This window comes from Armigeres subalbatus, chromosome 3 (assembly GCF_024139115.2).
Source record: "Armigeres subalbatus isolate Guangzhou_Male chromosome 3, GZ_Asu_2, whole genome shotgun sequence".
In the NCBI taxonomy this organism is placed as follows: domain Eukaryota; kingdom Metazoa; phylum Arthropoda; class Insecta; order Diptera; family Culicidae; genus Armigeres; species Armigeres subalbatus.
Window position 1 is genome coordinate 216,957,520 of NC_085141.1, and position 17,933 is coordinate 216,975,452.

The 17,933-nt window shown below is 38.2% G+C and overlaps 1 protein-coding gene across 1 annotated transcript; it reads right to left on the reverse strand.

Moving 5' to 3' along the window:
• Positions 1–13,368: 13,368 nt before the first annotated feature.
• On the reverse strand, positions 13,369–17,495 carry LOC134225439 (alcohol dehydrogenase class-3-like). Its single transcript, XM_062705522.1, has 2 exons — positions 17,110–17,495; positions 13,369–14,629 (listed from the first exon to the last, which is right to left on the reverse strand). Exons 1-2 carry the CDS (start codon positions 17,128–17,130, stop codon positions 13,523–13,525), a joined length of 1,128 nt encoding a protein of 375 aa, XP_062561506.1. The 5' UTR covers positions 17,131–17,495; the 3' UTR covers positions 13,369–13,522.
• Between the last annotated feature and the right edge of the window lie 438 nt (positions 17,496–17,933).

Here is a 17,933-nt window from a genome sequence, read left to right on the forward strand (position 1 = left end):
GGAACCGAAGCGACAATCTTTATCTGGTAACTAAAATATCTTTTGTGAGTGGCGATAAAAGGAAAACAAACACCTTTAGATGGTGCAACTCAGCAAAGCTTGGGTTAAAATGAGTATATTTCCATTATATTTTTTGACACCTTTGCAATCATTGTGAGGTTATGAGCATACGGAAAACAAACATGTATTAACACATACCGAATTCCAGATCAGTGTGCGAGCGCTAAACGTCACTCATCTCTATTCCGTTCCGTGTTGTAGAGGTGTGAGAATGCCCTTTCGAATTTAGTTCAGTTCGGTAAAATGAACGGTCACCCGAGGACTAACTGCGCGAATTGAGAGTAAGAAGAGAGAGCGTAGGTTAAAGGTGATGTAACCGAATAGGAGAAATATAGTGGTTGTATACTTTGGATTGTGAACTGGAAAACAAGTGTTTTAATAAACCTCCCACCGAAATAAGGACTTAACAGTGACGACAAGGATAAAATAGTAATTTTTTTTCAAGAGACTTTACCGCGTGTGTGTGAAGATTTTTTTAATTGCGTGCAATTTTTAATTCGGACGGCCGTATCACGTAAGTGGTTTTTGCCGTATTTTGCTTCACCTCGTGTTGATTTTTTTTCCCGCTTCAGCTTGATTTAAGTCGTTTAAGGTACACGTAAAAAAATAACCTTATATGTTATGGCAAAAAACCATTCGAAAATACTTATACTCTTCATTATGCCACCTAATGAATGAGCCCGTATCAAAAAGCTAATAACATTCATAAGTTAATGAAAAGTATAATTTTCCGAATGTATGTGACTAATGCGATGTATAAGTTTTTTCTTATACAGTAGCCGTTCGATAACTGCAAAATTTTTACTTTGCAGTTAACGAATGCCGTTCGATAACTGCAACGCATTCTAGAACTCAAACGGTTGTCAATCGACGTCAGATGCAATAAAAGCGCATCTAAATGTGCATCCCAATGCAGCTGTCATCAAGTCTGACATCATTTTGAAGTTTAGTTGTCCGATAACTGCAAAACTGTTGCAACTATCGAATTGCAGTTAAAAAGCATTGCAGTTAAATGACTTGCAGTTATCGAACGTCTACTGTACATGTCATTAAGCGCCTGCTTCGGCAAAAAAGTATACTCGATTAAGATGAAAACCGGAATACGGGACTAGCGAAGTTGGATTTTTCTCGCAATCCGTACGTTAAACCTAACTTCGCTAGTGGCGCGCTAGTCTAATTAGGGCCTAATTAGACTAGCGCACTACTAGCGAAGTTAGGTTTAACGTTCGGATTGCGAGAAAAATCCAACTTCGCTAGTCCCCCATTTCGGTTTTCAACTTGACTAGCGATATTAGAAATATTAATAATAAACAACATTAAATTTTTTTACGTGTAGTTGATTCGCTGAATCATTTGACCTAACGCGTAGTGCATAGTTTTTCTACTCGCTGAAAAAGTGTGGATAGATATATTTAGAGAACAGCATTTTGTCGAGTACGCCATTGAGTCTTTGTTAGAGACTCTTTTATGTCCGACAGCTTTTGTTTCTCACCATTTTGCGTTTTCCTTTTGTTTCATAGTGAGCACCGATCTTGGCACCGATAAAACGCCATTGACATCGTCATAGATTGCAAGTTGAGTGCACCGGACTCATGGTGAGCATTTCACCCTAAGTGTCAGAGAGGAAGCGAAGTGAGTGGCTTTCCAGTGAGTGTGCTAGACGACAAGCCGTTTGTTTACAACCGGGTGCAGTGAATGCATAGAAGTGCATCTCGTGAAGTGAAGAGTAGCTGTTGGTGTGGTGTTGCTAGCGAAAGCCTTCCAAAGGAGTTATTTGTTGCTGTTGTTGCTGTCTGCTGTTGGCGTGCCCCGACGAAGGAAGAATTTGCTGCTGCTGTTGCTGTTGGATGAGAGGATCTTGCCTGTGTATTTTGAGTCAACGGTTTGTGGGTTTGAGTTACCACCGCAGGAAATCGGGCTGTTTTGTTTTTGATTGACGGTGCGCAGTTGCATCGTGCCTAGGGTGTTTGCCCTTATAACAGCCCTGGTATTTCAGATATGTGTTTTTATTTTCTTATTTTGCAGTGAGACTTTGATTTTGTGCATTGATAAATAATAATATATAGTATTTAATACTATTAGGGTTTCGCCTCATAAAGATTTCCGTTCTTTAAAAAAACATTTATCATATCATCTTAGAATCTACTGGCTTTCACATTCCAAAGAAATAAAATAAAAAGTCTATTAAAAATCTTGAGAAAATCAACAAAGGCTTGAATAACTTAAACAGAAAATATATGACATTTGTTTATTTATATGTAGAAACCGGATGAGTGCCAATGTTTTTCATCGAATCATGGCCTACATTGATTGAAAAATGTAAATATTTTCTACCTCTTGAATGTCAAAAAGGCACTCACTCGGCCGCCATTATCGAGCGCAAAATACTGGATATAGATATTTTTTCTGCATATTTTATTTGTTGTTTTTCTATATCAAGGATGTCTATTAATCCAACGTCTGAGCCCTGGTCTGAGCCGTTCATTACGGGAACAATACCTTTTTCTCAATATCTTGAACAACTGGAATGGTTGTTTGAACACAATAATTATACCGAAGACAGATATAAAACATCATTTCTTGCCGTTTGCGGTACGGAGGTGTTTTCACAATTGAAGCTTTTGTTCCCGGGACAGAGCTTAAGGTGCCTGCCAGAGTAGACGCGTGTACGCGACGCGGCGCGAAAATTGCACACAAAGGAATAACAATCAATAATAACGAGCTGTCAAATCGTATGGACGCTTCGCTTCGCTTCGCACTTCGCGTCTACCCTGGCCGCACCCTAAGAGACTTGTCTTACAAACAGATTACCGATAGATTAAAGCAACATTATGACAAAAAGGACTCGGATGTTATTCACAGCTATCGTTTTTGGACGCGTAGACAGAAGCAACACGAAAAGGCAGTTGATTTCGTTTTAGATGTAAAACATTTAGCTGAACAGTGCGACTTTGGAGATTTCAAAAACAGAGCAATTAGAGACGTTTTGGTAATCGGATTAAATGATCGTAATTTACAGAAGAGGCTTTTCGATGAAGATGATCTAACGGCGGCTAAAGCTGAAAAGATCATTGTCAACCAAGAGCTTGCTTCAGACTGAGATTTTAAGCAATAATGATGAAAAAAAAGTTGGAATAGTAGCTCGTTTAGGTCGCAAAGAAGACCGTGCTTATCGAGAGACCAGATTCAGGAATAGAAGTAGGAGTAATAATCGTCAGTTTAGGAATCGATATGGTGGAAATTACGACGACAAAAGAGACAGCTATTCCGAAAACCGCTTTTTGTGTTCCTACTGTAAGAAGCGAGGTCATACTCGAAAGTATTGCTACCGTCTAAAAAGTAAAAGTCCGCGTAAACCTGAAACTAGTGTAAAGTTTTTGAGTTCTCCAAAGCCTTCTAGTTCCGGTACAGATGGGTTGTTCAAACGCTTAAAAGAAGATTTGGAAACAGATTCTGAAGATGATATGCCGTGTTTGATGATCTCATCTGCAAATAAAATCAGCGAACCTTGTTATGTAGATGCAACGATAGAAAAGCGTAGATTGACCATGGAAATAGATTGTGGATCGGCCGAAAGTGTCATCTCCGAGGAATTGCTTTTGCGAAAGTTAAAAAATCTCCCCATAGAGGCCTGCAATAAGCGTTTGGTTGTCATTGATGGGAAAAAGCTGAAAGTTGTTGGAAAAGTTCAAGTGCGGGTGCAATTAGGCGACATCCAGAAGGAATTGTACTTGGTGATTTTGCGTTGTGAAAACGATTTCATCCCATTGATGGGGCGTAGCTGGCTGGATGTTTTTTACGTTGGTTGGAGAAGCGCTTTTGAGAAACCCATTGCGGCTGTTGACAGGATCAATTCGATAAATGACGACGACGCTATTATTGAGCTGAAAAGTAAGTTTCCATCGGTTTTCGACAAGGATTTATCTCATCCGATAGTAGGTTTTGAAGGAGATTTGGTTTTAAAGGATAACAGACCAATTTTAGGAGAGCGTATGAAGTTCCGCTTCGTTTACGACAGAAGGTATTAGAGCATTTGGATAATTTAGAAAACAATGGTATTATTACCCCGGTAGAAGCCAGCGAGTGGGCGTCACCAGTTGTAGTAGTGATTAAAAAGAACCAAGACATACGTTTAGTAATTGACTGCAAAGTGTCAATCAATAAGGTGATCGTCCCCAATTCATATCCTTTGCCTTTGGCGCAAGACCTTTTTGCTACATTAGCCGGTTCCAAAGTTTTTTGTTCGCTGGATTTGACAGGTGCTTACACACAGCTGCTTCTTTCCAAACGGTCAAGAAAGTTTATGATCATAAACACTATCAAAGGGCTTTATGTCTACAATAGGCTTCCACAGTGGGCCTCGTCAAGCGCGTCAATCTTCCAAAAAGTCATGGATCAGGTGCTTCAAGGATTGGAATATGTGTCGTGCTACCTTGACGACGTTTTAATAGCCGGGAAGGATTACGAAGATTGTAAAAAGAAACTTCACTTAGTTTTGGATCGTTTAGCCAAGGCTAACATCAAGGTGAACTTCGACAAATGTAATTTTTTTGTAACTGTGCTCCCATATCTCGGACATGTTTTGACTGACAAAGGAATGCTGCCTTGTCCAAATAAAGTTGAAACCATCCGCGAAGCTAAGGCTCCGCAGAATGTTTCTGAGCTGAAAGCCTTTTTGGGGTTGGTTACATATTATGCCAAGTTTATACCAAACTTATCTACCCGTATTAAATGTTTATACGCTTGTTTACCTGTTTTATTTGGAATCATGTATACCTGTTTTATTTGGAATCATGAATGTAGTAAAGTTTTTGAAGAATGTAAACATTTTCTATTAAAACCTAACCTTTTAGAATATTTCGATCCAGATAAACCTGTTGTTTTAGTTACTGACGCATCCTCATACGGACTGGGCGGAGTTTTGGCTCATGTAGTTGACGGAGAGGAAAGACCTGTGAGTTTTACTTCGTTTACTTTGAATGAAGCACAATGAAAATATCCTATTTTGCAGCTAGAAGCCTTAGCTGTCGTTAGCACTGTAAAAAAATTCCACAAATTTTTGTATGGAAAAAGTTTTACCATCTACACAGACCACAAACCCCTTATTGGAATTTTTGGAAAGGAAGGGAAGAACGCGCTTTCGGTTACACGATTGCAGCGTTACGTAATGGAATTATCCATATATGATTATGAAATCATTTATCGGCAATCTTCTAAAATGGGTAACGCCGATTTTTGTTCCAGGTTTCCTATTGCCCAAGAGGTACCACATGAACTGACTCGTGAATACATTAAAAGTTTGAACTTTACAAATACATTCCCGCTTGACTATAAAGAAGTGGCAAAGGAAACCAGAAAAGTGGCAAAGGAAACCAGCAGCACTGACGATAGCTCTGATTTCTACGGTTTTGCGGCCGATTCTTTCATTTTTTCGGGGGAGGATGTCGGTCCTTCCAACAATACGAGGCATACGCCGATCAACGAGAATCGACGTTCGAAGAGAAAACGTATTAAAAAGAACAAATCGGATTATGTGTATTACTAGTTCTTTATAGTTAATAATAATGAAGTTATATCAGAAATTAATAGTGTAATTTAGGGAAGATCCATAAAGTACGTCACGCAAAAATTGGCGATTTTCGACCCCCCCTCCCCCCTTTGTCACACTTTTTGTATTAAACCTCTAAATTTTTTGTATGAGTCGTCACGCTGCTCGGAACCCCCCTCCCCCCTAGGAGCGTGACGTACTTTGTGGATGGCCCCTTACGATTAAGCATGTCAGTTTTGCTAGTGCTATCCGAATAATTTCTGTTAAAAAGTATAAATTTGAATTGTCTGAATGCCTATGATTTTCTATCTTAAGGATGAAGGAGTTGTAGAGGTGTGAGAATGCCCTTTCGAATTTAGTTCAGTTCGGTAAAATGAACGGTCACCCGAGGACTAACTGCGCGAATTGAGAGTAAGAAGAGAGAGCGTAGGTTAAAGGTGATGTAACCGAATAGGAGAAATATAGTGGTTGTATACTTTGGATTGTGAACTGGAAAACAAGTGTTTTAATAAACCTCCCACCGAAATAAGGACTTAACACGTGTATATGTTGGTATCGTGTTCTAAAGACATTTTCTTCTTCTATCTCAATCACATGTTAAATTCCGTTTACTGAATCGGAAAAGTAAAGAATCGAAACAAAATTCTTTCAACAGTATCCACCTGACCCTTTCGGCCATATAGGTTTCGGCTTAATGGTTTGTTCGGCCTAGTGGCATTCGGCCAAATGGTTTTCGGCCAAACGATCCTTCCACGTTTAGGGTCATTTGGCCGAATAGTGTAAATAAGTTTCCTTACGAAGTGAGAAGTGAGTAGTGAGAAGCAAAAAGGAAGAAGGAAGAAGGAAGAAGAAAGTAGGAGGAAAGAACAAGGCAGAGATGCATCTGAACACGAGGACGCGTGTTCGTGTTCAAAACGTTTTGAACACAGCACACTGTTCAAGAGCACTGACCCAACTTAGCAACTTGTATCCTATACACGTAAAAAAAAGCGTTTTTTTTTTATTTATTAAATTAAATTCATATCCATTATTACGTCTACCGGCATGAACTTCATTGCTCGTCCAATAATGATCATTTCATATTTGAATGTTAAGTATTTAGCATGTTGATATATTGTATTTCATTTGACAATAAAAAGTATAAGTTTTGCCTAATGGCAAAAATGTATAAGGATAAACTTATACTTTCGACTCGAAGTGGATTTGCGAAAAACATGGCGCTAGAAACTGGCTGGAACATTACCAAGCATTTAATCAGGTAAATATTTCATGAAATCTGAAGCTTATTATAATTAATCCATTTTATCTTTGTTCAGCAGCGAACGTAAACGAATATTCTAAATTTGCTCTCCAGTTAAACCGGAACATCCTAATCTCTTATAAGAGATATTATAATATTAATCAACAAGAATAGGTGAGACAAAATACCCGTGCCAGTTTACTGAAGTTATTGATCTTAAATATAACAACTCATACACACTTAAATTATTTGGCAGATCTCGGCAAAATTTTTGCCGAGATTCCAACAGCCAAGATCTCGGTAATATTTTTTACTGAAATTCGGTAATTCCTTTACCGAAATTCGGCAAAGTTGATTTTTTGCCGAGATCTCGGTAACGATTACCGATGACTCGGTAAAGTTTACCGAAATCTCGGTAAAAATTTTACCGAAATTCGTCGAAATTATTACCAATATCTCGGCTGTTGGATTCTCGGCAATCGGTAAACTTAGAATTTTAAGTGTGTACGGCAATGTTGAGAGAAATTCGCCAGCAGCTGAGATACATTATTTTTGATACATTATTTTTGCAGGTCCATCATCGTCCAGCAGGTGAATCGATAGCTACGGAATGGACATGAAATGTATAAGTTTCATGTTATGAATATCATTCGAATGTCTCATAACCTTCATCTGAACAATGCATATGGTTTATACAGAATTCGCAATGGCAAAAATGTATGTGTATTGGCAAATATAATCATTAAGAAAATTTATTTTCGTGTAGGAAAACAAATTCAAACGACGGCATGCTACACATTTTTCGGCTGGTAATGGAACACGTGGGCATCTAACGGATAGAAATCAAGCATGCTCGTATGTTTTTGCATACCTAGTTCCAAATCTAAGGAATCTTAGTTACCATGATCGTTTTGATTGCGTACCAACCCAGTGCACACTGAACAGTGTTCAGAGATCAAAACTAAGAACACCAAGGCACGCTCTTGGTTCATGTTCTGTTCAGGATGCATCTCTGGAACAAGGGTGAAGGAAGAAGGGTTAGGGAAGAGGAAAAAAGGAAGAATGAAGAAGGAAGAATGAAGAAGGAAGAATGAAGAAGGAAGAATGAAGAAGGAAGAATGAAGAAGGAAGAATGAAGAAGGAAGAATGAAGAAGGAAGAATGAAAAAGAAAGAAGGAAGAAGAACGAAAACGAAGGAAAAAGGTATAAGAAAGAAAGAAGAAGGAAATAGGAAGGAAGAAGAAGGGATAAGGAGGAAGGAAGAAGGAAGAAAGAAGAAGGCTGAAGGAAGAAAGTAGAAGAAAGAAGGAAAAAGGATGAAGAAAGAAGGAAGAAGGGAGAGGGAAGAAGGAAAAAGGAAGAAGGAAGAAAGAAGAAGAAAAAAGGAAAACGAACAAGGAAGAAGGAAGAAAGGAGAAGGAAGCAGTAAGCAGGAAGAAAGAAGAAGGAAGAAAGAAAAAGGAAGAAGGAATAATGAAAAAGGAAGAAGGAAGAAGAAAGAAGAAAGAAGGAAGAAGGAAGAAGGAAGAAGGAAGAAGGAAGAAGGAAGAAGGAAGAAGGAAGAAGGAAGAAGAAAGAAGGAAGAAGGAAGAAGGAAGAAGGCAGAAGGAGGAAGGAAGAAGGAAGAAGGAAAGAGGAAGCAAGAAGAAGGAAAAGGAAGAAGGAAGAAGGAAGAAAGAAGAAGGAAGCAGAAAGAAGGAAGAGAAGCAGTAAGCAAGAAGAAGGAAGAAAGAAAAAGGAAGAAGGAAGAAAGAAAAAGGAAGAAGAACTAAGTAAGAAGGAAGAAGGAAGAGAAGAAGGAAGAAGGAAGAAAGAAAAGAAAGAAGGAAGAAGGAAGAAGGAAGAAGGAAGAAGGAAGAAGGAAGAAGGAAGAAGGAAGAAGGAAGAAGGAAGAAGCAAGAAGGAAGAAGGAAGAAGGAAGAAGGAAGAAGGAAGAAGGAAGAAGGAAGAAGGAAGAAGGAAGAAGGAAGAAGGAAGAAGGAAGAAGGAAGAAGGAAGAAGGAAGAAAAAAGAAGGAAGAAGGAAGAAAGAAGAAGGAAGCAGAAAGAAGGAAGAAGGAAGCAAGAAAAAGGAAGAAAGAAAAAGGAAGGAGGAAGAAGAAAGAAGTAAGAAGGAAGAAGGAAGAAAGAAAAGAAAGAAGGAAGAAGGAAGAAAGAAGAAAGAAAAGAAAGAAGGAAGAAGGAAGAAGGAAAAAGAAAGAAGGAAGAAGGAAGAAGGAAGAAGGAAGAAGGAAGAAAGAAAAAGGAAGAAGGAAGAAGGAAGAAAGAAGAAGGAAGAAAAAAGAAGGAAGAAGGCAGAAAGAGGAAAGAAGAAGGAAGAAGGAAAAGGAAGAAGGGAGAAGGAAAATGAAGAAGGAAGAAGGAAAAGGAAGAAGGAAGAAGGAAGAAGGAAAAGGAAGAAGGAAGAAGGAAGAAGGAAGAAGGAAGAAAGAAGAAGGAAGAAGGAAAAGGAAGAAGGAAGAAGGAAGAAGGAAGAAGGAAGAAGGAAGAAGGAAGAAGGAAGAAGGAAGAAGGAAGAAGGAAGAAGGAAGAAGGAAGAAGGAAGAAGGAAGAAGGAAGAAAGAAGAAGGAAGAAAGAAGAAGAAAGAAGTAAGAAGGAAGAAGGAAGAGAAGAAGAAAGAAAAAGAAAGAAGGAAGAAGGAAGAAGGAAGAAGAAAGAAGGAAGAAGGAAGAAGGAAGAAGAAGGATGAACGAAGAAGGAAGAAGGAAAACAATATAAAGGAAGAAGGAAGAAAGAAAGAGAAAGAAGAAAGAAGTAGGAAGAAGGAGCACTCGTAAACTGATGTCAAATTCTTTTTCACTATTCGGCCAATTGGCATCCGGCCAAATGGCCTGATACACCGATGATAATGATGATGTTGCGAAGTCGCTTGGAAAACGCTGGTTGTGCAGCAGAGTTCAACATGACAGCTCATGCGCAACAGCGTTATACAATGTTCGCACTAGGGCCTTGTAACATGTTATTCGGCTATCTTGATGAGCTTTATTTTGTCGATAATTTGAATAAGATGTTATTCAGGCCCTAGTGCGAACATAGTATTAGTAGCGAATGAAGAGAGAAAATGTGGTAGTATATTGTCGGCGTAGCACCAAGTTAGAATTCGGAAGTCGGGACTTCCGAACCGAACTTTCTTCCGAAGTTTTATTTGTCAAACTAATTGATGCGTTGTTTAGCGCATCTTTAGGCGAATCCAGCGCACTCCTTCCGAAGCTGGAAAGTTGCCTGTATCTGGAGAAAAATCCAACTTCGGTATAAAAAGCTGTATAAATTTATTCCAGATAGACAATACAGTAGCCGTTCGATAACTGCAAAATTTTTACTTTGCAGTTAACGAATGCCGTTCGATAACTGCAACGCATTCTAGAACTCAAACGGTTGTCAATCGACGTCAGATGCAATAAAAGCGCATCTAAATGTGCATCCCAATGCAGCTGTCATCAAGTCTGACATCAGTTTGAAGTTTAGTGGTCCGATAACTGCAAAACTGTTGCAACTATCGAATTGCAGTTAAAAAGCATTGCAGTTAAATGACTTGCAGTTATCGAACGTCTACTGTATATCCCAAGTAACATTTCAAGTTTTATTCCGCTCTAGAAATGGTTTTCAAGATCGAATTACAAGAACTGACAATAAAACCCATTACTACAGGATTACCTTCTGATGACCACTATAAGAGTAAGATATGTCCAAGTGGCCCTCTCTAGATTACCACTATAAACCTCTTATAAGAGTATATAAAAATCCGTTTCAAGCCGCCCGCAAAAAAGGGAATTTGGCTGCGGCAGCTGTCAAAAATTTGCTTTGAAAAAAGAGAAACAAAATCTTGCAAACAAATAATAACAAACTAAAGTGTTGATGAAAATCATGATGAGGATGACTACAAAATAATACTTTTTTTAAAGTTTTTTCTCCAATGTACTTTCATGGAAATGAGGTGCGCGCTCGATTTCATGGTGAAAGCTAGTGCAAAAATTAGATTAAGCACTACGCGCCCGAAAAATAATATAGTTTTGGGCAATGAATTTAAAATTATTATAATATCAATAACGTAAATCTTCACTGAACTAATTGATATTACACCCAGATATGTTTGTTTTTTATACCCTTTACCAAAAACGTGTCTTTTGCGGCGAAAATACCGTCTAATCATAAATTCCAGTGATAAATTTCACTGACTTGAAGATGGTTCTCCATTTCCAATATGGCCATCATAGATTTCGATCAGAAAAATGTTGCTCTTATTAAACACCGTTATAAACCCTTTGCAATGTAAATATTCTTATTGCGGTTATTCATTTGACCACATTACGACCCAAAATTATGGCTTTGATCAAGCTTTGAAAATTGGACTTATTATGCTCTTCGTTACAACCGTCGAGCTGCTAACAAGACCAGTCGGCATTTGACGTTTGAAGCTTTTCGAACAGATTTATTAGAGGTTTATTGATAGCAATAAGATCGCCAATAAATCTGAGCAACTAGCCATGGTGACTGCTGTCATAAATCCGCTATAAGAATTAAATAAATCTAACAAGCATGTAAATTGTTACTTGGGATGGAAGGCAGTATACAGAAGGTAAACAGAAAAGTGAAAACAGAAACATAATTCGCGATTGCAGTTCAGAATTCAAAGTGAAAGTTAAGAGAAAGAAATAGTTTCAAAGATTCTTATCTAAATTCTCAAGTCAATAATTAGCCGAAAAGTGTAGTGATCGTTTGCTTCCTAAGAACCAGTGTGTATTTAAAACCTGAAAAGAAATGGATGATTAATTAACAACAAAAATAAACTATACTTACTTGTAGACACGGCGATACTCTAAACTCCCCTGTAATTGAATTTGGACAATTAATCAAACGCTGATATTGGAATATAGTCGTAAGTACATCTAAAACATGTGGGATTATGAATGTACATAGAAGATTATGTTTCGATATATATATATATTGCGTATTTCCAAAAAATAATCATAAACCATAATAATATTACCAGGAAGTTTGAACTTTTAATTTCTTGAAAAAGCTCTAAGGCTCTGTCTCATTTGGAGAATTAAACTGAAGTTAAACTCAAAAGTGACATTTCAACAATAATCGAGTAACCCTGCTTGCAGAGCAAGATTACTTTTGACAGATATCGAATCATTTTGCATCAATATCTTGTTGGAATTGCTGGGTAGCACCAGCCATTCTTATGGCCGGGTTATTTTCTAATTTTCGAACTGTCACTTTTAAGTTTAATTCTCCAAATGAGACCGGCCCTAAGAATTCTTGATCACTTTTTGGGTTGAGCTTCACCTTAAAAAAACTCGTTCGTCCTTCATAAAAGAGGAAGAACTGTTTAAGTAATTCGGGGCAAAAATGACTCTATGAAATCTCCTAGGTAACCTTTTTGAAAAAGGATTATCTGTTTGAATTCAAAAAAAATCAGGAACGGCATCAATGATAAGTTTAACCGCTGCTTAACTATGAAATTATGAACTAGATTGTTTTGTACAAATGGAAATTGAACTCCTTGAATAGTAATGGTTATCCAGATGATATGGGCTTAGCATAATCATGGGTAGGACAATGCCTGGTTGTTCAACACAGGTGCTATCATGAGACATGTCATCAACTCACGGCCATTGGTCAAGTGTAAGCTCTTAAGCATTGCTTCCTCATACTACTTTCCGTATAAACTTGAAACGACAGTCAGTTGTTGTCCAAATTAGCATTAGCATTAGCATTAGCATTTAGCAGTTCGCACAAATTCGTAGGTGGTACAAGCCAAGACTATTGTATGAGAGTAACATCACTTTCATCCGTTACCACAGATATTGATTTGGGACTAATCACTAACTCTTAGATGGAAGCAATGTACTCTCCAATAGTCGAGATCTGTCCTGGCCACGTCCTTGCGAATGCTGAGGAAGGGGAAGGATGGTTTGTTGGACACCTACTTAAGAAAGATGCAGAGAACTCTACGACCTCTCATAGGTGCCACGGGAGGTTTTGGGATTGTGTCGAAGGTTATAACAGTAGGAATCGTTTTGGTATAACGTGAAACACAGAAATAACTAAGATAGAAATACAAAGTAGGAAAGGGACGAGCCTGGAATTGAACCCACGACCTCCTGCTTATAAGGCAGAAGGGGTAGCCACTGGACCACCGAGCTGTTGTCCAAATGAGCACAAATTTTCGGAATGTGGAATAAAATCAAACTTTTGCTACCATCGAAAACACAAGGTGGAATAACAAGCGGCCATGTTGTGAAAAGTTGATCTGGTGAATGATTTCTATTCTTGACAATACTTACCATTTCTAAAATACAAGGAATTCTTTCAACATATTTTTAGGCCGATACAAATGTTTTTAAAAACAATTGTCTCTCCCCCTATGATTTTTTTGCCCAAAAATAAAATTTTGAGGCGTCAACAAAATATATTCGGATAATTTTTAAGGATTTGCAAAACATTAATATTTTCGTTATTTAACATTAACATTTTTATTTTCATATTTATTTTTTATAACCCTCCCCCCCTTGATCTTTCGGTATCCAGTAAGACATAATTTCAAATAAGTATTTGGAACGGGCTTATTAACGTAATAAAAAAAAACAAATTTTCAAAAAAAATTGTTTATATTTATTTACAACAAGTTCACCATATATAATGTCAGGTATGTAATCAGAGGGTAATCAGTATATTATAACTGAACGAATGCTTTTTCCTTCGCGCATAAGTTTGAACGCTTCGTTGATTTCATCGATTGACATAGTATGGGTAATAAACTCATCTAACATTAATTCCTTTTTCATGTATTTGTTAACAAGCTCGGGTATACATTGCACACTCTTCCATCCACCGAAAATAGCGCCCTTCCATGTCCTACCAAATAGCATTTCCATTGGACGTGTAGAAATTTCACGTTCGTACTCTGCTAATCCAACGATAACCGATACTCCCCAACCAGGAGCAGTCGACTCGAGGGCAGCACGCATTGTGACTGTACTACCTACGCATTCAATCGTATAATCTAACCCCCCTTCTGTCTTTTCAATAAGCACCTGTTGTATAGGTTTGTCATAATCTTTAGGATTGACAAACTCCGTACAACCAAACTGTTTAGCAGTTTCAAACTTTTCAGGATTAATATCGATTCCAATGATTCTGGTAGCTCCCGCCGCTTTACAACCCATTACCGCGGCTAACCCAACAGTCCCAAGTCCCCACACAGCACAGCTGCTTCCTTCACTAACTTTGGCGGAATTCAGGGCAGTTCCGTAGCCCGTCGAAATTCCACACCCCAACAGACAGACTTTGTCCAGTGGTGCAGATTCGTCAATCTTGCACAAATAGTCTTCCTCTACAACGGTGTACTCGGTAAACGTCGAAGTACTCATACAATGGAATATTTGTTTTCCATTGCAAGTGAACCGTGTTGTACCATCGGACATAGTTCCGGCATTGATACGAGTTTTCACGCAAAGGTTCGTGTTGGAGCTTTTGCAGGGCTTGCACTCAAAGCACTGCGGAATGAACAGAGGGATCACATGGTCTCCTGGTTTGAACTTTGTTACACCTTCACCGACACTCTCCACAATGCCAGCCCCTTCGTGGCCAAATACGACCGGGAAGACAATATCTGGATCGAACCCAGCCAGAAAACTTGCATCCGAGTGACACACACCGGTGGCCACAACCTTGACACGAATTTCACCGGCTTTCGGTGGAGCCACCTCAATGGTTTCCAGCGAAAGTGGCTTTTTGGGCTCCCAAGCCACGGCTGCTTTGCATGTGATAACCTGAAAGGTGAAATGGCAAAAAGGTGAAAAAGCGATTAGAGTTGAGATTGTTTCATACGTCAAACTATGCATATGTTTTAGACAGTTGAATGGTTTGGTTAGGTGCCAGGTACCCGTTGAATAGACAATGGAAAACATGAGGCCGAACAATATGCGAAAAGTTAGTGGTTTACAAATTTTTATCTTACTACTCAAATTCATCGTCATCCAGGAACTGAGGCAAATCACGAACCAGATAACAATTGGGAGCAAACGTCAAATTCGAACAAATCGCTTGGCCAACTAAAGATTATTTAAATTGGCAAATTAATCAGTGAACGTACACGCGGCGCACCCCACAGGAAACGGCGCACCGCGGTTTTTGCTGCCCGTATACTCGATTCTTATGGGGAGATAACATTGCCGCGTGTCCTAAGGTGCGGTTGTTCCTTTCGAATGTAGAACGCCGCGTGGAATCTTTTGCAAATGCGCTTTTGGAAACATTACAACAGCCGCGCGGTGAATCGTATTGACAGCAGCCTCAATATATCTCCAAACGATCAAAGAAGGCCAACCAACAGACCTCTTTCAATGTTCAATTGACTTGACTTTACAATAATAAATCACAAAATCATTGTGACCAAATTCGAGCCACCTGGCTCCTCTTGAACCCTTGCAGTTCGTCTTACCTGGCCATTAGTGAAATGAACATATAATGGGATTACATTTCCCCCTGCTTCCCCATAAATGAACTACCCCAAGAAAGCCATCTTGGATCACTTGTTTTCATAATTTGTCTGATTCGCAAAAAAATATTGCTCAAGTTCAACGACTTCGAACATTATTGGCGAAAAAATGTGTTGAATATTTTCTGTAGTGCTTTGGTGTAACCCTTGAGTATTGTATGACCCTTATAGACTCGGTAACTACTGCAACAAACCGCGTAAAAATTGTATACAGATTTTTTTTTGGGCCGGGGAAGGTTCTTATGATTGGTTGGTATTCGAACAGTATACAAATTTGAACATGTTTTATATTAACTGAATATTAGTATTAGAACGACGTTGCCAAACATATCGGTTCGGGCGATTGTGCACACACACATACACACATACACACGGACAGACAGACAGACATTTGCTTAGTTTGTCGGGCTTAGTCGATTGGTATATAATATTATGGGCCTCCGATGCTTCTATAAAAAGTTATCTTTTGGAGAGAAATGATAGCCTTTCGGTACAACAAAAATGTGTTGTTTGTGCTAATATAAGAACTACACAAAACTTAAAGATGCGATGAGAGCCATGATATAACACTTATCGTTCTTACAATATCGCGTCGAGTCTTTAAGCAACTTACATAAAATGAGTTTACCTGATTCGATCAACTTCCTTGCATAATCTAATCTTGTCCAATACAGGGGAGACTGGGGAGACTAGATCCCCTTTTCTGATTTCCAATATATCACAGCCAAAAATAAATAAGCATACGCGATTTCTACACAGACTCCTTAAGAAATATATTATTTAACTTTACTGATGTATTTATGACAGTACCTATGTAAATTATTGTTGTTATTGATACACAACCGATTTTTTGGAGTGCTGTCAAAAATCGACTTTTGAAATATTCGGGGGGAATTGATCCCTCTCCAAGAACTTGCTTTGATAAAATTAGAAAGGTACCCTCAGATTTTTAAAAAAAAATTTCCTTCAAAATACGCGGAATTTTCGAATTGCTGTGTATATAAGCGATTTTTGTTATTGAATTCGACAGCACATGTAATTTTAAAATTTGGGTAGACTTGATCCCCTTTCTATGATATCTACGCAATAGTTATTTCTTCCTGCCAACCCTTCATCAAATCTGTTAAATCTACAAAAAAAAATGAGGATAGATTTATATTTTTTTTTCGCCAAATTTTTGTATGGGTGACTGGGGGATCAAGTGTCCCCATATCGAGGCAATAACTTCAAATCCAAATGTCCTAAAACTTGGATGGAATGTTGACATTTACATCAGTACAGCACATTAGGCATATTTATGGCTTTGTGCTGTGAAAAAAACGAAAGCATTTGGTCATTGTTATGAAAAGTTGTTCAAATTTTGCTTGGCCAATAAAAAATCTTCAGGAAGGTCAAAACATACAAACCGTCCTGCAGAATAAATAAGTTTGTCAATCCAAAAAATAGCACACCACATAAAGGTCATTTGTCTAAAGGATCTTTACTAAAAAATACGCTACAACAAAACTACTTTAATTCTCAATAAAACAGGGGGTGATCAAGTTACCCCGGGGATCAAGTCTCCCACCTTCCCCTAAACACAACAAGTTTCCCATGGATTCATGTGCAACAGCATGTAAACAAATATTTCGCTTTTATCGAACGTAGATATAGTAGATACTGTAGACATGTTTTATGGCGAAAAACTACTAAAACAACGGAATAAAAACACTTCACACCTTTCACTCAATAATAATAATAATAATCAAGACTAACCTTGCCAGTCGTCTCGCTCATTTCTGCTCTCAATACTAGACACAAACTTACTGCTGAATTTCAAGCCAAATTGCAAATTATATAATTTTTTTGTTTGGCTTCCCCCTCCGAGTGTATGATAAGAAGATGTATTATTAAACAATATTCACTTCCTCTTTACACTTTCGTGTCTTTACGTTCGTACTAGAACTTGACCTGCCTTACAACATTGTATATAGTTTAACATTTCCACCGTCATGAATTAAAAGTTTACCATGCCTGCCATTATATAAGTTTGAATCTTGTATAATAAGCACTACAATGTGTCCAGAAAGCTGAGAATCTTTCCCACTCGAAAAGATCCTGGCGCCCTACCGTTCTCCGGATTACCTGCAAGCCTATCTAGCGACCCCATAAACAATATTATGTCTACTGAATTTACGTATTATAAGCTTAGTGGCCACACCCCCCGTTAGGAATCGCCAGTGCCGTGCGCATACTTTTATTTGAAATAGGAAGAGTAGTCGCATCAGTTGTAGCATCATTTCCACCAGTCCAACATAACAGAAGTATCTAAGTTTTGTATTTTGAAGATTACAAAAATCCCTTAAGCTGTGCACGAAATTTTGCTTTAAGTTGACATAAAATTTATGAATCCAACTTTTGTTAAATTGTATTGATTTTAAATTGCGTATTTCACGATACGGCACCACTTTTGAGCGTACTAGCTGAGAACTCTGTTTTTATTTTTTATCCACTTACACGCAGAGAATAGTAGTTTGTGCAACTAGTTTCTGAACATAGTTTTCTAGTTCTAGTTTTTATTCTGAACATACCTGGTTTTG

What these genes read in the sequence shown, in the direction of transcription:
- LOC134225439 (XM_062705522.1), bottom strand. Translation starts at nt 17,130, where the DNA reads ATGAGCGAGACGACTGGCAAG. An exon ending in TGAGCGAGACGACTGGCAAG is followed by an intron (nt 14,630 to 17,109) that starts GTTAGTCTTGAT and finishes TTCACCTTTCAG; the next exon opens with GTTATCACATGCAAAGCAGC.